This window comes from Palaemon carinicauda, chromosome 18 (genome assembly GCF_036898095.1).
Source record: "Palaemon carinicauda isolate YSFRI2023 chromosome 18, ASM3689809v2, whole genome shotgun sequence".
Taxonomy (NCBI): domain Eukaryota; kingdom Metazoa; phylum Arthropoda; class Malacostraca; order Decapoda; family Palaemonidae; genus Palaemon; species Palaemon carinicauda.
In genome coordinates, this window is record NC_090742.1 from 17,239,333 (window position 1) to 17,263,521 (window position 24,189).

Here is a 24,189-nt window from a genome sequence, read left to right on the forward strand (position 1 = left end):
TATTAACTGGCCAAGAAATAAATCATGATATATAGGATTAATTTGAGATGTCGTTAAACTCTGATGCCAATTCAGAATGTCCGCAAATACTGATCACATAATCGAATAGAAAAATAAACTCTATTGGTTAGTTCACAAATGGGAAATATTTTGATACCGATATTTTTGAAAGTTTAAAGGTCGCTCATGAATGGCAGAGGCAAAAGACAGTGACATTGCCCTAGCAAGCAGGACAATGTCTAGGAGACTGACCATATACACATATATTCAGCGCCCAAACCCTCTCTCCACTAGGGCCAGGGAGGGCCAGGCAATGGCTGCTGATGACTCAGCAGATAGACCTATAGGCTCCCCCAAACCGCTCCTCCCCCCATCCCTAGCTCACAAGGATGGTGAGGTTGCAGACACTACAAGAAATTATCGAGTTTGAGCGGGACTCTATCCCCTGTCTGGCGATCACCAGTCAGGGACGTTACCAAATAGGCCAGTATTAATTGCTGAAAGCTCTGATACTAGTGTAGTATCTTGGTAGTGAAATATATAAATATTTTGGCTTTAACAACTTGAATACATAGTGCGACTCAATAAACGTCATTTGCAGATAAGTGTTTGTGGAAATGAGAGGGAGTGTCCTGAAATGGCATTTCGTGTGAATACAGAACTCGATAAAGTAACAACTATGGTCAGTTCTTTTTAGTGAGGCAGATTTGCACCAACTCGCAGCGGTGCCCTTCTTTAGCTCGGAAAAAGTTTCCTGATCGCTGATTGGTTGAACAAGATAATTCTAACCAATCAGCGATCAGGAAACTTTTCCGAGCTAAAAGGGCACCTCTACGAGTCGGTGCAAATCTGCCTCACTAAAAAGAATTGACTATAGATTTGGGTGTATAGCTCAAGCACAAACATTTCTTGATATATTTTCTTTGCCTATAAGATTAATTGATCCTAACATAAGACGTTTTTTTATAATGCAAGTGCTATTTGCTTTTGTGCATTATTGAAACGATAAAATGGCATACAATTTCAATTATTTAGATATTTTATTTTACATTAATCCTCATATAACTAAGTGTGACAAAGAAAGACAATTTTATTATGGCTGATATTATATGAAAATACCTTCTCCAAAAAGAACTACTTTCGCACTAGCTGTGATAGTACTAAATTACTGCAAAAAAAAAAGAAAAAAAAATGCTGTCTAGTTTACTTTAGCCAACCTAACCCCAGGCGCAGCTTGGAACTTGTTCGCTCTGAATGAAGAGCTTTTTTTTCATGTCATTTTCTAGAAATTATTTCTGGTAGTCTCACATAACCCTAGAAATTATTTCTGGTAGTCTCACATAACCCTAGAAATTATTTCTGGTAGTCTCACATAACCCTAGAAATTATTTCTGGTAGTCTCACATAACCCAATAGCGTCTAGTATAATAGACTATCTTTAGGATCTTCTAGAAAGGAATACTTTGAAATTTGAGGTTTAATGTTAATGGTGGTAATAATAATAATAAATATTATTATTATTATTATTATTATTATTATTATTATTATTATTATTATTATTATTATTATTATCATTATTATTATTATTGTTATTATTATTATCATCAATTAACTCTTAGAAATATAACCCTCTGTTCAAAAGAGTTGAATGATTTAACTTATACTATATATTACGTCACCAATAGAACCTCCCTCTCAAAGAAAGACAGAAAGAAAGATCAAAGATCAAATGTCTTTGTTGCATTGTGTAATTGATATTGTGACTTTGAGGAGAACACGTAATTTTGAAACATATCCGTTGTTCCGGTGCGCGTCCAAGCTCAACTTACCTAGTTCTAAAAGACTGGTAGCATCTACAACCGTGAACTTGTTCAATTTTACACGCCTGCTTGATAGCTATATATATATATATATATATATATATATATATATATATATATATATATATATATATATATATATATATATATATATATATTGTGTGTGTGTGTGCTTTAGTGAGGTTATGAATAGGACATATGAAGGAAATAATTCGATTGATATACCTGAAGCTGATGAAGACTTTGATGTGCCCATGAATGAATTCAGTGTGTTTGAAGTCGAAGCTATCCTTAAAAAACTAAAGATAAGGAACGGCCCGGGATACGATGGAACAACTGCCGAGGTGATACTGGCCGAAAATGAAGTGATTCCCAGACTACTTACAAGATTATTTTGTAGAATGTGGTATGAAGAGGCAAAACCTGATGAATGGGAGTTAGGAGTGTTGGTGAAAATAGCTAAAAAGGGAGACCTGACTGATTGCAATAATTACAGAGGCATAACACTTACGTCAGTTGTTATGAAAATATATAGTATGCTTATTCTTAAGAGACTGGAGAGAAAGATTGATGAAAAGCTGAGAGATGAACAAGCAGGATTTAGAAAAGGTAGAAATTGCACTGACCAAACTTTCATTTTATGACATGTTGTACAGCAATGCGTAGAATATAGAAATCACCTTTTGATGGTATTTGTGGACTATGAAAAAGCCTTTGATAGTGTGCACCGGCCATTATTGTGGAGAGTCCTGCGTTATTATGGAATGCCTCTTAAATATGTAAATATGATCAAGTCGGTTCATGAGCATAAGCAAGTGTAAAGTTAATGTTAATGGAGTATTATCAAGTGAGTTTCCAGTGAACAGAAGAGCACTCCAAGGGAATGTGTCGTCGCCTATGTTGTTTATCCTCCTCAAGGATTTTGTAATGTATAGAACAGTCAGAGATAGTGGAGAAGGATTGGACTGGATTGTTGATAGGAATTTACCAGACCTAGAGGATGCTCATGATGCTGTCCTTGTTAGCAGAATACCACAGGATTTGCAATGCTTGCTTCCCAGAATGCAAGAAATATCACACGAGGTTGGGCTGAAGATAAGTAGAAGAAAGACTGAGATGATGAGAACGGAGTATGCAATGGAAGATGAAATATCATTGGAAGGAGAAAGTATTAATAAGGTAGAATCATTCAAGTATTTAGGAACTATGATCTCCAATACAGGGTCTTTAGAATTAGAGGTTAGTGAAAGATTGAAAAAAGCAAAGCAGAAATTGCATATAAAAATCAGACTATACATCAGTTTAGTGAGATCGGTATTACTCTATGGACATGAGTCATGGAATGACAATGAAACAATCTCCGATATATTTAGTGGATTTGAGAACAAAACCCTCAGAAGGATATTGGGAGTTAAATGGCAGGACAGGATTAGAAATGAAACTATAAGAGAGATTACTCGAGTGTCATATGTGGATGAGATCATGATGAGAGGTAGATGGAGATGGTTTGGGCATGTTCTTCGCCCCAAGAGAGATTAGTTCACCAAACGTTCAGCTGGGCTCCACAAGGTACTAGAAGAATGGAAGACCCAGGCCTACATGGCTAATATGAAGCGCGAAGTAAGAGATAATGAATGGAGAAGTATTGAATTAAAAGCTCAAGACAGAGACGACTGGCAAAATCTAACCGAGCCCCTTTGCGTCAATAGGCGTAGGAGGAGATGATGATGATGAATGTTAAGCAATACTCCACATTTGATGTCGGCTACCTCCCAAAATTGGGGGAAGTGTTATGGTAGATAGATAGATAGATAGATAGAAATGATAGGCTTATTGACAAGAACGCCCACACTGGTGTAGAAAGCAGACCATTCAGTAGATTCAGAAAAATTAAGGATTTACTGGGCTAAGCTGTTCAAGGCTCGAAAACCTTGAAATATATGATAATGATGATTTTTACTATTATTATCTAATTACACCAATGAACCATGTCTGTTGACTATCGCATGCTTGTCCGGAAGATTTTTCTTAAATGAAGATTGAAAATTAGAACAAGTCAAAGTCTGAGAAGGTCGCACGTGAGCCAAGAAGTTCCCACAATGGAGAGAGAGAGAGAGAGAGAGAGAGAGAGAGAGAGAGAGAGAGAGAGAGAGAGAGAGAGTGGGGGGGGGGAGTTTTCGAATACCAACTTTTCTTATACGGCGTTTCACTTTCTACTTAGATATTCTGTATGTTCTTTCAGGCTTTTTGTTAGTCCTATGTCTTTCATCCTGCACTGATAATCAAAGCACGTTTGTTGAAACGAAACTTGTATGCACGATCAACTGCCTTGCCATCAATGGTTGTTCAGATGTATTATCAAAGAATGTAAAACGGATTGCCACGTCAATTTTCCCCCGAAAATGGATGACCAAATTGCTTTGCAATTGAGATTGACTTGTTAGATATATATTCAAAGGTGTCAATGTCCCTTTGAGTAGCTGTTTCACGTCAAACGAACTGAATTAGACTATGCCATGATGATACTGTTTAACCGGAGGCGAGAATTCTGATGAATCAGAATATTTATATTTATGATTTTTTTTTGTTAGTTAAATTTGGGACAGTGTTTCCAGATAAGGGGATTTGTCCCTAGATTTATGGATTTTGAGTGTCTGATGGGGATCCATCCATCCATATACCAAGGCACTTCTCCCAATTTTGGGGGGTAGCCGACATCAACAAAGAAACAAAACAAAAAGGGGACTACTCTCTACGTTCCTCCAGCCTAACCAGGGACTCAGCCGAGTTCAGCTGGTAGTGCTAGGGTGCCACAGCCCAACCTCCCACAATTCCACCATAGATGAAGCTTCATAATGCTGAATCCCCTACTGCTGCTACCTCCGCGGTCATCTAAGGCACCGGAGGAAGCAGCAGGGCCTATTTTGTGCAAATATCCATGAAGAGGAAACAAAGATGAGTAAACCTTTATATTGTTGCAATTAGTTTGCTTACACTTATATGAAGTATAGTTAGCAATTTATTAGCAAAGCTTACGAGATCAGATATATATATATATATATATATATATATATATATATATATATATGTGTGTGTGTGTGTGTGTGTGTGTGTGTGTGTGTGTGTGTGTGTGTGTGGAAATAGGGATCTTTATGTTGTTTTGGGGATTTCTTATCATGATTTTGGGGGATTTTTAGACTAACCCATCTGGCAACGCTTTTTGGGAGATATCAAGATTTTTTTTTCTAGAATTTTACCATCAAGTTTAATTCAATATTGTGGATTTCCCGTAAGACAATAAAAAGCTGCCTTTTTTTTTTTGAAAATTGGTAGCTTTCAATTCAAAATAAAAGATGATTGAATTCAAGATCAAACGAATTCTAACGTTCTCTTGGTCGTGACATACAATAGTTCCTGGTCGGTATTGTCTGATGGTTGCCAAACCGGTGAAAACCAGATTCCTCCTGATAAACTACCTTCTTCCTCCAGATTTTTTTTAAAGGAAATTACAACAATTACTAATAAATCACACAGGTAATTGTTTTTAAAGCTAAACCACACACATCCTGATTTTTGTTTTGTGTGTGGGTGTGTGTGATTCATTTGCGTAAGTTATATTTTAATTTTGTTTGTGTCACTTCTGTATTTTACTGCTATTCTGTTTTTCTTTTTGGGTTTATTTGTTCTATTAGTTCTTTAAAACCACAGTTTCCCAACTGAACCAAGAGCTACAGTATCCTTCGTTTTCCTTCGCTAGTTACTAATTAGGAAAACTTTTTTTTTATCTTCTATTGTGGTTAAAAGAACGCCCCAAAGAATGGAAAATTATTATTATCACTAGCTCCACTACAACATTTGTTGGAAAAGCAATATGCTACAAGCCTTAGGGTTTCAATAGGGAAAATGGCACAGGAAATAAGTAAGTAAATAAATTACATATGAGAAGTAATGAATTAGAAATATAAAAATATTTCAGGATCTGTCATGTCTAAGCTTAAAAGAGAGACTGATGTCAACCTGTTCAACATACAGAGAAAATTGATATTTCACTCTAATTGCCACAAAATTATTATATTAGTGTATTTTGGTTTCTTCCACTACGAGTGAATGCAGATTGTTGAATTTAGTGAATTTTCTATTATAATTCAAATTTCTTGACCAGCTATTAAGCAATGTAGCCTAAACTGAACTACAATCGTTGAAGTATTCATCATGACCAGCCTATTGACGCAAAGGGCCTTGGTTAGATTTCGCTAGTCGTCTCTATCTTGAACTTTTAATTCAATTCTTCTCTATTCATCATATCCAACTTCATGCTTCATAGTCCTCGGCCATGTAGGGCTGGGTCTTCTAACTTCTAGTGCCTTGTGGAGTCCAGTTAAAAGTTTGGTGAACTAATCTTTCTTGGAGAGTGTGAAGAGCATACTCGGCTAATTGTTTTTGACAACTGATGTAAGACTTTCCCAGCACTGAAACAACAAGACTTTCGAAAAGACTAAAACTTTCTCAAGTTTCTACACTTTCTATTTGTATATAAAACATGATCATGTATCATAGTTACAAGTTATCTTAAACTAAAGTCTATCCACAGCACACATGACCAAATCATTGATGTAGAGCAAAATTGCTTGGTAAAACTCGGCACTTTTCAAAACTGTAATCATAGTCATTAGTCCAATCTCTCGTCCGTACAAACTACTTTTTACTTTATGCCGAAATTCAACTGTCATGTAATACCAGATTAAAACTCTCCTCTGCTCTTACCACTATTATCTCTGCTCCCATTTCTTTGTGTAGGGTGAGCCTTTTGCTACCGAGAAACAGTTACACATCTGTTTTTGACAACCACCTGCCGTTAGACTCACCGGCATTAAATCAGCGAATTCTGAATGTCGTGTATTTAAATGTTGATTCTATCGCTAGCAGTGCATGCTTTTCGGTGGCTTTGCTTTCATATCCTTCCAATTTGTCTATTTATTCGACTCCTATTAGTTCAGGTCTATGTCTTCACCAATTTATAGCCATCTTTATACTCACCATTGTTATAGTGTATATTTTTTTTTTCTATATAAAAACGACTATGTGAAGATGGTTACTAGTAAGGTAGCGTTAGGTGGTAGGTAGTCAGCGCATACCTCGCGGTGTAGGTTTTTGTAACGTCATGTGAGCTCCTAGCTGCGTCTACTTTTTAGCTTTCTGCTACACGTAAAATCCTATTATTTCTTTGTTTCTACTTAATAGTGCAACATATGAGGTCTCACACTAGTTTGCCTACACTTGGAATGGCCTCCCGGCTCTCACTGCTGGGCCAAGTGGACAGTTTAAAAATCCAGTCCTAATCTCATGTCGGTTTAAGCAGCTCTTCTAGGAGGACACTCCAAAATCATACCATTGTTCGCTAATCTTGGGTAGTGGCATAGCCTCTGTACCATTCCCTTCCACTATCTTTGGGTAGAGTTCTCTTGCTCGAGAGCACACTCAGGCAACACTATTCTATCATATTTCTCTTCCTCTTGTTTTTTTTTTTTAAGTTTTTATAGTTTATATATAAAAGATTTACTTCTGACAAACCATAATTATGCATTGCATTATAGCTAATATGTTATATTTCCTCTTCCATTATGTTCTCAATCATGGATTTAACCGCTTATTGAGATCATGACTCACTAAATGGGTCCTTGTTGAGATGTAGGTTTTTATAAAGATCACCCTAATTGAATTAATTTTGGTTTATTTTCCATATTTATAGGTAGTAGGTTGGCCAGGGCACCAGCCGCCCGTTGAGATATTACCGCTAGAGTGTTATGGGGTCTTTTGACTGCCCAGGCAGTACTACATTGGATCCTTCTCTCTGCTTACAGTTCACTTTCCCCTTGCCTACACATACACCGAATAGTCTGGCCTATTCTTTACAGATTCTCCTCTGTCCTCATACACCTGACAACACTGAGATTACCAAACAATTCTTCTTCACCAAAGGGGATAACTCCAAAACTATATTTGTTGAGTGGTTACTTTCCTCTTGATAAGGATAGAAGAGACTCTTTATCTATGGTAAGCAGCTCTTCTAGGAGAAAGGCACTCCAGAATCAAACCATTGTTCTCTAGTATTGGGCAGTGCCATAGCCTCTGTACCATGGTCTTTCACTGTCTTGGGTTAGAGTTCTCTTGCTCGAGGGTACACTCTGGCACACTATTGTATCTAATTTTTTTCCTCTTGTTTTGTTGAAGTTTTTATAGCTTATATAGGAAATATTTATTTTAATGTTGTTACTGTTCTTAAAATATTTTATTTTTCCTTGTTTCCTTTCTTCACTGGGCTATTTTCCCTGTTGGGGCCTGTGGGCTTATAGCATCATGCCTTTTCAACTAGGGTTGTAGCTTGGTAAGTAATAATAATAATAATAATAATAATAATAATAATAATAATAATAATAATAATAATTAAAGTCTTACAATAAATACATTCTTTCTCGTTTCCACATGAATTGCCATTTTTCATAATTTTGGTTTAGTTTTTAATTTCTTATTGATAATTTGGATGAAAATAATCTGTATTATTATTATTATTGTTTTTATTATTATTATTATTATTATTATTATTATTATCATTAAACTACAACACTAATTAGAAAACAGGCTGCTATAAGAACAGGGGCTCTAAGAGGGAAAAATAGCCCAGTGAGGAAAAGATATAAGGAAATAAATAAATTACAAGAAAAGTAATGAACAATTAAAACATTTTAAGAACAGTAACAACATTAAAATATATCTTTCATATATAATCTATAAAAAACTAAAAAACATGAGGAAGAGATATATGATAGAATAGTGTACCAGAGTGTACCCTCAAGCAAGAAAACTCTAACTTCTGCACTGTATTTGTTCACTGGTTACTTTCCTCTTGGTAAGGGTAGAAGAGACTCTTTAGCTATGGTAAGCAGCTCTTCTAGGAGAAGGACTCTCCAAAATCAAACCATTGTTCTCTAGTCTTAGGTAGTGCCAGAGCCCCTGTACTATGGTCTTCTACTGTCTTGGGTTAGAGTTCTCTGGCACACTATTCTGTCTGATTTCTCTTCCTCTTGTTTTGTTAAAGTTTTTATAGTTTATATAGGAAATATTTATTTTAGTCTTGTTACTCTTCTTAAAATATTTTATTTTTCCTTTTTCCCTTTCCTCGCTGGGCTATTTTCCCTGTTGGGTCCCCTGGGCTTGTAGCATTCTGCTTTTCCAACTAGGGTTGTAGCTTAGCAAATAATAATAATAATAATAATAATCCAAGACAGTGGAAGGGCATGGTACAGAGGCTATGGCACTACCCAAGACTAAGGAACAATAGTTTGATTTTGGAGTATCCTCCTAGAAGACAACATATTTTTTTTATCAGTCATTACCTTGATATTTTCTTCGTTAAGTAACTGTTGGCACTATTTTCAATGCCGTTTGCAACAGTTAACACTATTACTGACGCGGATTACAGTTATTGGCACTATTTCAATCGCCGCCTTCCGCATTTGTTACTATTTTGGACGTTGTTTTCAGCTGTTGGGACTATTTCGAGAGTTTTTCAGCTGTTGGCATTATTTTAGACGTTTTTTCAATCGTTGGGACTACTTCCAATGTTTTTTAAGCTTTTAGGACTATTTCCAATATTTTTTTTTTTCAGTTGTTTGGACTATTTCGGACATTTTTTTTCAGCTGTTGGGGTTATTTCGGACGGTATACTCAAACATCTCTGTAGGAAATATTACAAAACTTTCACCAGCTTTCTACTCTTCTAATAAGTATTTCAAACGTTTACCAACTTTTTACTCTAGAATATTACAAACGTTTACCAACTTTCTACTCTAAAATATTACAAACGTTTACCAACTTTTTACTCTAAAATATTACAAACGTTTGCCAACTTTTTACTCTAAAATATTACAAACGTTTACCAACTTTTTACTCTAAAATATTACAAACGTTTGCCAACTTTTTACTCTAAAATATTACAAACGTTTACCAACTTTTTACTCTAAAATATTACAAACGTTTGCCAACTTTTTACTCTAAAATATTACAAACGTTTACCAACTTTTTACTCTAAAATATTACAAACGTTTACCAACTTTTTACTCTTTTGTGAAATATTACAAAACTTTCATAAACTTTTTACTCTTCTAATAAGTATTTCAAACGTTCACCAACTTTTTACTCCATAAAATAATACAAACGTTTACCAACTTTTTACTCATGTATAAAATATTACAAACGTTTATCAACATTTTACTCCTCTATAAGATATTACAAACGTTTACCAACTTTTTACTCCTCTATAAAATATTACAAACGTTTACCAACTTTTTACTCCTCTATAAAATATTACAAACGTTTACCAACTTTTTACTCCTCTATAAAATATTACAAACGTTTACCAACTTTTTACTCCTCTATAAAATATTACAAACGTTTACCAACTTTTTACTCCTCTATAAAATATTACAAACGTTTACCAACTTTTTACTCCTATGTACAATATTACATACGTTTATCAATTTTTTACTCCTCTATAAAATATTACAAACGTTTACCAACTTTTTACTCCTCTATAAAATATTACAAACGTTTACCAACTTTTTACTCCTCTATAAAATATTACAAACGTTTATCAACATTTTACTCCTCTATAAAATATTACAAACGTTTACCAACATTTTACTCCTCTATAAAATATTACAAACGTTTACCAACTTTTTACTCCTCTAATAGATTAGAAAGCCAGTAGAGAACCACGTTCATCCCTCACTTTCTCCACCTGATTGAAGTGGAGATTCTCGGAATGCCATCTGCGTTACCAGTGCGATGCCAGATAAAGAAAGCAAACATTCGTTACCATAAGGAATCTAATTAATTCAGTAATGATATCAAGCCAGATAATGCTGGTATATAACTCAGTCAAGCCAGATAATGCTGGTATATAACTCAGTCAAGCCAGATAATGCTGGTATATAACTCAGTCAAGCCAGATAATGCTGGTATGTAACTCAGTCAAGCCAGATCATGCTGGTATATAACTCAGTCAAGCCAGATCATGCTGGTATGTAACTCAGTCAAGCCAGATCATGCTGGTATATAACTCAGTCAAGCCAGATAATGCTGGTATGTAACTCAGTCAAGCCAGATAATGCTGGTATGTAACTCAGTCAAGCCAGATGATGCTGGTATATAACTCAGTCAAGCCAGATGATGCTGGTATATAACTCAGTCAAGCCAGATAATGCTGTTATATTACTCAGTCAAGCCAGATAATGCTGGTATATAACTCAGTCAATCCAGATAATGCTGGTATATAACTCAGTCAAGCCAGATAATACTGGTATGTAACTCAGTCAAGCCAGATAATGCTGGTATGTAACTCAGTCAAGCCAGATAATGCTGGTATGTAACTCAGTCAAGCCAGATAATGCTGGTATATAACTCAGTCAAGCCAGATAATGCTGGTATGTAACTCAGTCGAAAGCAAGTAACTTTCTCTAGGTTTCGTTTCTAGAAATTTTAGAATTTTGTAGTTCCTAGGTTACATTGCTTAAAATAGACAGCGTCAATTAGGTTTATTTAGACCAGTTCTGATTTAGACAATAAATAATCATGTTTAAAGATATTCCATACTAGTCTTTATTTATTTTCTGTAAAATGTTTTTAAATTAATCTCTAAAATATTTTTGTAAAAGAATCTTTTAATGTTTAAGATCCACATAAATCTCAGAATATTTCTTTGTATCATATCCTTGAAAATTGGATAACCTAACATTATTCCAGTTTAATAGCCGTGTTCCTACTACCCAAAATAGAATGCAAGATTATCACAACAGGGTTTCTATCTTTCTTAGAACAAGATTCAAAGCCAAATATAATCAAAACTATAAATTTCGCACATCTAAACGTGCACAAATCCGTCACAAATATACTAGAGATAAACTATAAGTAACAATTTCATATTAACTATTTGCATTATCTCTGCAAACAGACAAATTCTTCATGTCAGAGACTACCATCCGGAGAGAACGCTCCTGTCTGCCACAGGGCACAGTCGGCCCACTCGGCTGGTGGAGACTTCGGTCACTCTCGCCCCAATGTCTGGCCGCTCTGGTCATGGGCTTTTGCCTAGGCCTAACCATTGCCCTGCTGCACTCGACTGCTCTCTATATGCCGAATACTACGCAGAATGTGTCACCCGAAATATCTGCAAGTAAGTTCTAATGTTATTCCTTGCTTTGGGGGGGGGGGGAAGAATTGGTTTAAGTGGGAGCAAGAAAGGGTTGAAGGCAGTGATTTGTACATTTGGATGGTTTGTAATTGTTTGATTTTCAACACACACATATCTATCTGTCTATCTATCTATGTGTGTGTGTTTATACTCTACAGTATACTGAAGGTAATTATATGTTTCCAATTTGCGGTTTTGCTTTCGCAAATGCCTTGCAACATGTGATGCCCTCTTACAATTTCCAATGCTGTACAGAAATCCCTTTATTGTGGTCAGGAAGTTCGTATCATTGACCTTCGATTTCAGTGCTGCCTTTGACTGTCTTTTCCTCGCATCATTATTGCATTTTTAAGTAATAGATTGCAGAGAGCAGTAGTTAATGGGCACCGCAGTGACTATAGGAATGCAATGTCTTGTGTTCTCCAGGGTAGTGTTCGCGCTTCATATTTTTCACAATAAGGGAAATACTGTGGTCCGCTTAGAAGAGAAGCTTGTTGCATATGCAGATGATGCGACTCTCTTTGCATCATTTTCATTTTCAGAATTTAGACCTGTGTTGCTGAACCCCTTAATAGAGGTCTAGCTAAAATTAGTGACTGGTGCAAATTATGGAGCATGAAGTTGAGCCCTAACGAAACTCAAAGTATGATTGTAAGTAGTTTAAGGACAGTGGTTCCTCAACATCCAAATCTTTGCATTAAGAATATTTATTCAGCTACATACAACTCATTTAAAACTGTAGGTGTGATTCTTAATTACAAATTTACTTTTTATAAACACATTCGGTCTGTTCCTATTAAATTGCACAAAAAAAAAAAAAAAAAAAATGGCTTATTGAGGAATTCTTTTAAGATTTTTGGTGACCAGTCTATCCAGAGGAAACATTTTAATTATCTAATTTTATCTTCTTTGAATATTGTTCTGTCTGGTCTTCAGGTGCTGACTCGTTCAAATTTGTTGGCTAGAAATTTGCTCTCTATTAGGTTCCTTATTCCTGATCTGCCTGTACAATGTGGGGGGCTATGACTTCTATAGTCTAGAGTTCTCTTGCTTGAGGGTACGCTCGGGCACACTATTCTATATTATTTCTCTTCTTCCTGTTATTTTGAAGTGATTATAGTTTATATTTGAGAGATTTATTTTAATGTTATTCTTAAACATCTCTTGCAGTTTATTTCCTTTCCTCAATGGGCTATTTTCCCTGTTCGAGCACTTGGGCTTATAGCATCCAGCTTTTCCAACTAGGGTTGTAGCTTAGCAAGTAATAATATTAATAATGAATATATATATATATATATATATATATATATATATATATATATATATATATATATATATATATACCATCAGCGGTTACCAGTCCACCGTGGAACAAAGGCCTCAGACATGCCCTTCCACTTGCGCCTGTTCATGGTCTTTCTATGCCAGTCTACACCTGCAAATTTTCTCAGTTCGTCAATCCATCATCTTCTCTTCCTTTTCCTGCACCTTTTGCAATCTCTAGAGGCCCATATTGCGACCGAGTACTCATCCAATGGATTTCTGAGACTGCATTCGATCTCAAACTATCGGACACGAGACCACCCAGCTGTAAATGAGAACAACATTTACTGAGATCAAGAAAAAAGAGCCCTTGTCTAGCAACCTCTTTTCCCTATTTTGTAGATTGCACCACCTTGTATAATACACCTTACCTCTTCAGAATTGTCTAAGTACTGTACCTTCTATCATTTCAATGTATAATTCTGAAGGCCTCGGACTAGAAACTATCGTGTAGATTGCCCCACCTTGTATGAGACTCCTTACCCCTTAAAGCTGTCTAAGTATCTTCTATAATTTAACGTATGCTTCTGAGGGCCTCGGACTAGCAACTTTTGTGTAGATTGCCCCACCTTATATGAGACACCTTACCCGTTAAGACTGTCTAAGTACCTTCTATCATTTAACGTATGCTTCCGAGGGCCTCGGACTATCAACTTTTGTGTATATTGCCCCACCTTATATGAGACACCTTACCCGTTAAGACTGTCTAAGTACCTTCTATCATTTAACATATGCTTCCGAGGGCCTCGGACTATCAACTTTTGTGTAGATTGCCCCACCATGTATGAGACACCTTACTTCTTAAGACTGTCTAAGTACCTTCTATCATTTCAACATATGCTTCCGAGGGCCTCGGAATAGCAACTTTTATGTAGATTGCCCCACCTTATATGAGACACCTTACCCGTTAAGACTGTCTAAGTACCTTCTATCATTTAACATATGCTTCCGAGGGCCTCGGACTAGCAACTTTTGTGTAGATTGCCCCACCTTGTATGAAACACCTTACCCGTTAAGACTGTCTAAGTACCTTCTATCATTTCAACGTATAATTCCGAGGACCGAAGACTAGCAACTTTCGTGTAGATTGCCCCACCATGTATGAGACACCTTACTCCTTAAGACTGTCTAAGTACCTTCTATCATTTCAACGTATAATTCCGAGGGCCTCGGACTAGCAACTTTTGTTTAGATTGCCCCACCATGTATGAGACACCTTACTTCTTAAGACTGTCTAAGTACCTTCTATCATTTCAACATATAATTCCGAGGGCCTCGGACTAGCAACTTTTGTGTAGATTGCCCCACCTTGTATGAGACACCTTACCCGTTAAGACTGTCTAAGTACCTTCTATCATTTCAACGTATAATTCCGAGGACCGAGGACTAGCAACTTTTGTTTAGATTGCCCCACTATGTATGAGACACCTTACTCCTTAAGACTGTCTAAGTACCTTCTATCATTTCAACGTATAATTCCGAAGGCCTCGGACTAGCAACTATTGTGTAGATTGCCCCACCTTGTATGAGACACCTTACTTCTTAAGACTGTCTAAGTACCTTCTATCATTTCAACGTATAATTCCGAGGGCCTCGGACTAGCAACTTTTGTGTAGATTGCCCCACCATGTATGAGACACCTTACTTCTTAAGACTGTCTAAGTACCTTCTATCATTTCAGCGTATAATTCCGAGGGCCTTGGACTAGCAACTTTTGTGTAGATTGCCCCACCATGTATGAGACACCTTACTTCTTAAGACTGTCTAAGTACCTTCTATCATTTCAACGTATAATTCCGAGGGCCTCGGACTAGCAACTTTTGTGTAGATTGCCCCACCTTGTATGAGACACCTTACTCCTTAAGACTGTCTAAGTACCTTCTATCATTTCAACGTATAATTCCGAGGGCCTCGGACAAGCAACTTTTGTGTAGATTGCCCCACCTTGTATGAGACACCTTACTTCTTAAGACTGTCTAAGTACCTTCTATCATTTTAACGTATAATTCCGAGGGCCTCGGACTAGCACCTATTGTGTAGATTGCACCACCTTGTATAAGACACCTTACTTCTTAAGACTGTCTAAGTACCTTCTATCATTTCAATGTATAATTCCGAAGGCCTCGGACTAGCAACTATTGTGTAGATTGCCCCACCTTGTATGAGACACCTTACTTCTTAAGACTGTCTAAGTACCTTCTATCATTTCAACGTATAATTCCGAAGGCCTCGGACTAGCAACTATTGTGTAGATTGCCCCACCATGTATGAGACACCTTACTTCTTAAGACTGTCTATGTACCTTCTATCAATTCAACGTATAATTTCAAGGGCCTCGGACTAGCAACTTTTGTGTAGATTGCCCCACCTTGTATGAGACACCTTACTTCTTAAGACTGTCTAAGTACCTTCTATCATTTCAACGTATAATTCCGAGGACCGAGGACTAGCAACTATTGTGTAGATTGCCCCACCTTGTATGAGACACCTTACTTCTTAAGACTGTCTAAGTACCTTCTATCATTTCAACGTATAATTCCAAGGGCCTCGGACTAGCAACTTTTGTGTAGATTGCCCCACCATGTATGAGACACCTTACTCCTTAAGACTGTCTAAGTACCTTCTATCATTTCAACGTATAATTCCGAGGGCCTCGGACTAGCAACTTTTGTTTAGATTGCCCCACCATGTATGAGACACCTTACTCCTTAAGACTGTCTAAGTACCTTCTATCATTTCAACGTATAATTCCGAAGGCCTCGGACTAGCAACTATTGTGTAGATTGCCCCACCTTGTATGAGGCACCTTACTTCTTATGACTGTCTAAGTACCTTCTATCATTTCAACGTATAATTCCGAGGGCCTCGGACTAGCAACTTTTGTGTAGATTGCCCCACCATGTATGAGACACCTTACTTCTTAAGACTGTCTAAGTACCTTCCATCATTTTAACGTATAATTCCGAGGGCCTCGGACTAGCACCTATTGTGTAGATTGCCCCACCTTGTATGAGACACCTTACTTCTTAAGACTGTCTAAGTACCTTCTATCATTTCAACGTATAATTCCGAGGGCCTCGGACAAGCAACTTTTGTGTAGATTGCCCCACCATGTATGAGACACCTTACCCGTTAAGACTGTCTAAGTACCTTCTATCATTTTAACGTATAATTCCAAGGGCCTTGGACTAGCAACTTTTGTGTAGATTGCCCCACCATGTATGAGACACCTTACTCCTTAAGACTGTCTAAGTACCTTCTATCATTTCAACGTATAATTCCGAGGACTGAGGACTAGCAACTTTTGTTTAGATTGCCCCACCATGTATGAGACACCTTACTACTTAAGACTGTCTAAGTACCTTCTATCATTTCAACGTATAATTCCGAGGGCCTCGGAATAGCACCTATTGTGTAGATTGCCCCACCTTGTATGAGACACCTTACTTCTTAAGACTGTCTAAGTACCTTCTATCATTTCAACGTATAATTCCGAGGGCCTCGGACTAGCAACTATTGTGTAGATTACCCCACCATGTATGAGACACCTTACTTCTTAAGACTGTCTAAGTACCTTCCATCATTTTAACGTATAATTCCGAGGGCCTCGGACTAGCACCTATTGTGCAGATTGCCCCACCTTGTATGAGACACCTTACTTCTTAAGACTGTCTAAGTACCTTCTATCATTTCCACGTATAATTCCAAGGGCCTCGGACAAGCAACTTTTGTGTAGATTGCCCCACCTTGTATGAGACACCTTACCCGTTAAGACTGTCTAAGTACCTTCTATCATTTCAACGTATAATTCCAAAGGCCTCGGACTAGCAACTATTGTGTAGATTGCCCCACCATGTATGAGACACCTTACTTCTTAAGACTGTCTAAGTACCTTCTATCATTTCAACGTATAATTCCGAGGGCCTCGGACAAGCAACTTTTGTGTAGATTGCCCCACCTTGTATGAGACACCTTACCCGTTAAGACTGTCTAAGTACCTTCTATCATTTCAACGTATAATTCCGAAGGCCTCGGACTAGCAACTATTGTGTAGATTGCCCCACCATGTATGAGACACCATACTTCTTAAGACTGTCTAAGTACCTTCTATCATTTCAACGTATAATTCCGAAGGCCTCGGACTAGCAACTATTGTGTAAATTGCCCCACCATTTATGAGACACCTTACTCCTTAAGACTGTCTAAGTACCTTCTATCATTTCAACATATAATTCCAAGGGCCTTGGACTAGCAACTATTGTGTAGATTGCCCCACCATGTATGAGACACCTTACTCCTTAAGACTGTCTAAGTACCTTCTATCATTTCAACATATAATTCCGAGAGCCTTGGACTAGCAACTATTGTGTAGATTGCCCCACTATGTTTGAGACACGTTACTCCTTAAGACTGTCTAAGTACCTTTTATCATTTCAACGTATGCTTCCGAGGGTCTCAGACTAGCAACTATTGTGTAGATTGCCCCACCTTGTATGGGACACCTTACTCCTTAAGACTGTCTAAGTACCTTCTATCATTTCAATGTATAATTCCAAGGGCCTTGGACTAGCAACTATTGTGTAGATTGCCCCACCTTGTATGAGACACTGGCGACTATTATGTAGATTGCCCCACCTTGTATGAGACCCCTTACTGCTTAAGACTGCCTATTCTCTCATTTCAACAGGTGCTTCCTTTCCTCCAGGATGGCTCAAGGGGTCGTGGGAAGACGAGGTATCGAGTCCAGAGGAGCTGATCCATTTGGCAAGTGTCAGAGAGACGGGTCGCCACGATCCCCCTACCAGGTCATCAGGGAAAACAAAACAACAGCTATATCAAAAAGGGCGTTCGAAGATTTGCCGTAAGTATGAATTTGATTTTACTGTTTATTCTTGCATGTTCAGTATTTTATCTATTATTGATAAAGATGTTCTGTTTGTATTTGTCATTGTCGTTGGTTATGAACGGAGTTAAAAATTTATATACTCTACCATTTCTAGATTTTTTTCATTGATATTTTGATACATTATTTGTGTTTAACCATCTAACTCCCCAGATAATAAATACAACTAATATCTTTATTCATTGTTTTCATCGTCTTTTCATAGATACAAAAATTTCTTTTCTTTATTACTTTTTCAGAAAGAATTTACATCTAGTTTATTTACTGTCCGCATTTAATTTTATACTCGTAATTCATGTAAACGAAACTCTTTTTTAATCACCTTACATACACAAGCCATAGTTTCTTCCTTTTAATATATTAACGCTCCTGATTGATGGAACGAAGGTTTATATTTTAGTCTCCTAACTTGCATCTTCCAACTTTCCTCTCCAGTTGGCGACGTGGCTACGCGCCTTTTCCACGAAGTGCGTGTCCTCTGTCTTGTAGTGACATATCCCGCTCACCACGTCTCCCACGCCCTTCATGTCTACCACACCTGGGGCAGGAGATGCACCAAGATTCTCTTCGTCACCAATAGCGTCTACGAAGAAGAAGAAGTGGAGGAAGGTGATGAATTTCCCTGGAAGCAGCGGGATGATGATGAACTGCCGCTGCTTACGGTACCACATGCATCCAACGGCCGCGACGGTCTCTGGAACAAAACTAGGGTATGTTACTCACTTCACTTACTTTAAGGGCTGCTTTACCAGTCCTATCATGCAGAGGAACTGTATGCACTACAGGACCTATAAGATAATTCATAGTATATATTCTTAGGTATTTTTCGTATCACTCAAACACATTGGGGGTTTTTGTCAAATTCACATTATCGAAACACTTAGAGAACAAGAAAGTCTTTAGTTTCCTCTTGAAAGCCTTAATATCTTTAGTCCTTCGGATGTCTAGTGGGAGCTTGTTGTATAGTCTTGTGGCGGATATTTGAAAGGTCTAGCACGTGCAGTAGATATATATCTTGGCTCCAATAATTTGAAACCATCTGTAACTAATCGCGGCTCTACGCGATTTGTTAGTTGTACGATATGTAGCAATTCTCGTAGATATTTTGGACGTCCGGCTCCAATAATTGCATGTGTCATTGCATGTATCTTAAACTTTATATTACCTTTGATAGGAAACCGGTGTAATTCAATTAGTTTAGGAGTAATCATTTCTCGGGATGGGGCACCTTTTATCAAATCCTTTCTCGGGGTGGGGCACCTTTTATCAAATACTTTCTCGGGATGGGGCACCTTTTATCAAATCCTTTCTTGGGATGGGGCACCTTTTATTAAATCCTTTTTCGGGGTGGGGCACCTTTTCTCGAATCCTTTCTTGGGGTAGGGCACCTTTTATCAAATCCTTTCTCGGGGTGGGGCACCTTTTATCAAATACTTTCTCGGGATGGGGCACCTTTTATCAAATCCTTTCTCGGGATGAGGCACCTTTTATTAAATCATTTCTCGGGGTGGGGCACCTCTTATCAAATCCTTTCTTGGGGTGGGGCACCTTTTATCGAATCCTTTCTTGGGGTGAGGCACCATTTATCGAATCTTTTCTCGGGGTGGGGCACCTTTTATCGAATCTTTTCTCGGGGTGGGGCACCTTTTATCAAATCCTTTCTCGGGGTGGGGCACCTCTTATCGAATCCTTTCTCGGGGTGGGGCACCTCTTATCGAATCCTTTCTCGGGGTGGGGCACCTTTTATCGAATCCTTTCTCGGGATGAGGCACCTTTTATCGAATCCTTTCTCTGGGTGGGGCACCTTTTATCGAATCCTTTCTCGGGGTGGGGCACTTTTATCGAATCCTTTCTCGGGGTGGGGCACCTTTTATCCAATCCTTTCTCGGGGTGGGGCACCTTTTATCCAATCCTTTCTCGGAGTGGGGCACCTTTTATCCAATCCTATCTTGGGGTGGGGCACCTTTTATCGAATCCTTTCTTGGGATGGGGCACCTTTTATCGAATCCTTTCTCGGGGTGGGGCACCTTTTATTGAATCCTTTCTCGGGGTGGGGCACCTTTTATCGAATCCTTTCTCGGGGTGGGGCACTTTTATCGAATCCTTTCTCGGGGTGGGACACCTTTTAGCGAATCCTTTCTCGGGGTGGGGCACCTTTTATCGAATCGTTTCTCGGGGTGGGGCACCTTTTAGCGAATCCTTTCTCGGGGTGGGGCACCTTTTATCGTATCCTTTCTCGGGGTGGGGCACCTTTTATCGAATGTTTTCTCAGGGTGGGGCACCTTTTATCAAATAATCTCTCTCGGGGTGGGGCATCTTTTATCGAATCCTTTCTCGGGGTGGGGCACCTTTTATCGAATCCTTTCTCGGGGTGGGGCACCTTTTATCGAATCCTTTCTCGGGGTGGGGCACCTTTTATCGAATCCTTTCTCGGTGTGGGGCACTTTTTATCAAATCCTTTCTCGGGATGGGGCACCTTTTATCGAATCTTTTCTCGGGGTGGGGCACCTTTTATCGAATCCTTTCTCAGGGTGGGGCACCTTTTATCGAATCCTTTTTCGGGGTGGGGCACCTTTTATCGAATCCTTTCTCGGGGTGGGGCACTTTTATCGAATCCTTTCTCGGGATGGGGCACCTTTTATCGAATCCTTTCTCGGGATGGGGCACCTTTTATCGAATCCTTTCTCGGGGTGGGGCACCTTTTATCGAATCCTTTCTCGGGGTGGGGCACCTTTTAGCGAATCCTTTCTCGGGGTGGGGCACCTTTTATCGTATCCTTTCTCGGGGTGGGGCACCTTTTATCGAATCCTTTCTTGGGGTGGGGCACCTTTTATCGAATCTTTTCTCGGGGTGGGGCACCTTTTATCGAATCTTTTCTCGGGGTGGGGCACCTTTTATCGAATCCTTTCTCGGGGTGGGGCACCTTTTATCGAATCCTTTCTCGGGGTGGGGCACCTTTTATCGAATCCTTTCTCGGGGTGGGGCACCTTTTATTGAATCCTTTCTCGGGGTGGGGCACCTTTTATCGAATCCTTTCTCGGGGTGGGGCACTTTTATCGAATCCTTTCTCGGGGTGGGGCATCTTTTATCGAATCCTTTCTCGGGGTGGGGCACCTTTTATCGAATCCTTTCTCGGGGTGGGGCACCTTTTATCGAATCCTTTCTCGGGGTGGGGCACCTTTTATCGAATCCTTTCTCGGGGTGGGTCACCTTTTATCGAATCCTTTCTCGGGGTGGGGCACCCTTTAGCGAATCCTTTCTCGGGGTGGGGCACCTTTTATCTTATTCTTTCTCGGGGTGGGGCACCTTTTATTGAATCCTTTCTCGGGGTGGGGCACCTTTTATCGAATCCTTTCTCGGGGTGGGGCACCTTTTATCGAATCCTTTCTCGGGGTGGGGCACCTTTTATCAAATCCTTTCTCGGGGTGGGGCACCTTTTAGCGAATCATTTCTCGGAGTGGGGCACCTTTTATCGTATCCTTTCTCGGGGTGGGGCACCTTTTATTGAATCCTTTCGCGGGGTGGGGCACCTTTTATCGAATCCTTTCTCGGGGGGAGCACCTTTTATCGAATCCTTTCTCGGGGTGGGGCACCTTTTATCGAATCGTTTCTCGGGGTGGGGCACCTTTTATCGAATCCTTTCTCGGGGTGGGGCACCTTTTATTGAATCCTTTCTCGGGGTGGGGCACCTTTTATCGAATCGTTTCTCGGGGTGGGGCACCTTTTATCGAATCCTTTCTCGGGGTGGGGCACCTTTTATCGAATCGTGTCTCGGGGTGGGCACCTTTTATCGAATCCTTTCTCGGGGTGGGGCACCTTTTATCGAATGTTTTCTCGGGGTGGGGCACCTTTTATCGAATCCTTTCTCGGGTTAGGGCACATTTATCGAATCCTTTTTCGAGGTGGGGCATCTTTTATTGAATTCTTTCTTGGGGTGGGGCACCTTTTATCAAATCCTTTCTCGGGATGGGGCACCTTTTATCAAATCCTTTCTCGGGGATTGGGCACCTTTTATCGAATCCTTTCTCGGGGTGGGGCACCTTTTATCGAATCTTTTCTCGGGGTGGGGCACCTTTTATCAAATCCTTTCTTGGGGTGGGGCACCTTTTATCAAATCCTTTCTCGGGATGGGGCACTTTTTATCAAATCCTTTCTCGGGGTGGGACACCTTTTATCAAATCCTTTCTCGGGGTGGGGCACCTTTTATCAAATCCTTTCTCGGGGTGGGGCACCTTTTATCAAATCCTTTCTCGGGGTGGGGCACCTTTTATCAAATCCTTTCTCGGGGTGGGGCACCTTTTATCGAATCCTTTCTTGGGGTGGGGCACCTTTTATCGAATCCTTTCCTGGGGTGGGGCACCTTTTATCAAATCCTTTCTCGGGATGGGGCGCTTTTTATCAAATCCTTCTCGGGGTGGGGCACCTTTTATCGAATCCTTTCTTGGGGTGGGGCACCTTTTATCGAATCCTTTCTTGGGGTGGGGCACCTTCTATCAAATCCTTTCTCGGGATGGGGCACTTTTTATCAAATTCTTTCTCAGTGTGGGGCACCTTTTATCTAATCCTTTTTCGGGGTGGGGCACCTTTTATCGAATCCTTTCTTGGGGTGGGGCACCATTTATCAGTCTTTATAATTTCCTAAGTTGCACTTTGCGTAGATTATAATAGATGGAGTTGCAGTAATCCAGCCTGGTAATAGTAGTTTATCACAGGTTTACACATGATCAACTGAAAGTGATCTTAGGTTTCCGTAGTGCATTGTTCGATGGTAGCGGCAACTGTGCCCTTATTTAGCCTAGTACTGAAGTCAATATTAAAGAGAATGTTGAAGTATAAATGGGGTTTGATCAGGGATTGTTTATATGTTTCTGTGATAAACGCAAAATTACACGAGGTGTCACTGAAGATTTCAACACTGGATTATTATTATTATTATTATTATTATTATTATTATTATTATTATTATTATTATTATTATTATTATTATTATTATTATTATTACAAGCTAAGTTATAACCCTAGTTAGAAAAGCAAAATGCTATAAGCCCAAGAGATCCAAAATGGAAACATAGCCTCGAGTTTGGTCGTTTTTCGGTTTTGTGTATAGAACACCAGTGTTTAATGATTGTATAGAACATAATTTTCTTTTTTAAACAAAAACAGCTTTCAGAGAGGGGTAGTGCTATCAGTATACCTCATGCAGTTTACTGTAGGAATTAGTAAGATATATTTTCAGGATCCCATCGATCCCTAGCTGCACACGCTTTATTGCCTTTAACTTAGTTTCCGTTCGTTCTGCCTTTATAGTATATTTTGCAATCTTAACTTCCCCTCCGCGGGGGTGAATAGCACCCCCGGACCCATCACCAATTCACAAATACATTGTTTTGAAGTTTTTATAGTTTATATATGCAAGATCGAATTTAATGTTGTTACTGTTCTTAGTATATATTATTTTCATTGTTTATTACTTCTCGTAGTTTTGTATTTCCTTGTTACTTTTCCTCACTAGGCTATTTTTCCCTACAAGAGTTGTAGCTTAGCTTGTAATAATAATAATAATAATAATAATAATAATAATAATAATAATAATAATGATAATAATAATAATACCATAGCCTTTGTACCATGGTCTTCCACTGTTCACGTGATTGATGGTACATTTGGGCACACTATTCCATGTTATTTCTTCCTCTTGTTTTCTTTTCAAGTTTTTATAGTTTATATATGAAAGATCTATTTCACAGCTCTCAAAATATTTTATTTTGATTGTTCATCGCTTCTCTTGAAGTTTATTTATTTCCTTTCCTCACTGGGCTATTTTCCCTGTTGGAGACCTCGGTCTTATAACATCCTGCTTTACTAACTAGGGTTGTAGCTTAGCTTGTAATAAT

At 38.8% G+C, this 24,189-nt stretch overlaps 1 protein-coding gene across 5 annotated transcripts in view; it reads left to right on the forward strand.

Moving 5' to 3' along the window:
* The window catches only part of LOC137657640 (glycoprotein-N-acetylgalactosamine 3-beta-galactosyltransferase 1-like), a 37,854-nt gene that overhangs the window by 8,424 nt on the left and 5,241 nt on the right, over positions 1–24,189 (forward strand). For 3 of the 5 annotated variants that reach the window (XM_068392036.1, XM_068392035.1, XM_068392034.1), the window contains exons 2-4: positions 11,830–12,051; positions 18,080–18,253; positions 18,731–19,005. In XM_068392036.1, the coding sequence (XP_068248137.1) occupies positions 11,841–12,051; positions 18,080–18,253; positions 18,731–19,005 (660 nt within the window). In that variant the 5' untranslated portion in view covers positions 11,830–11,840. Of the gene's footprint in view, positions 1–10,630; positions 10,745–11,829; positions 12,052–18,079; positions 18,254–18,730; positions 19,006–24,189 lie in introns of those variants that run through there. The other 2 variants (XM_068392037.1, XM_068392038.1) reach the window with 2 other exon arrangements.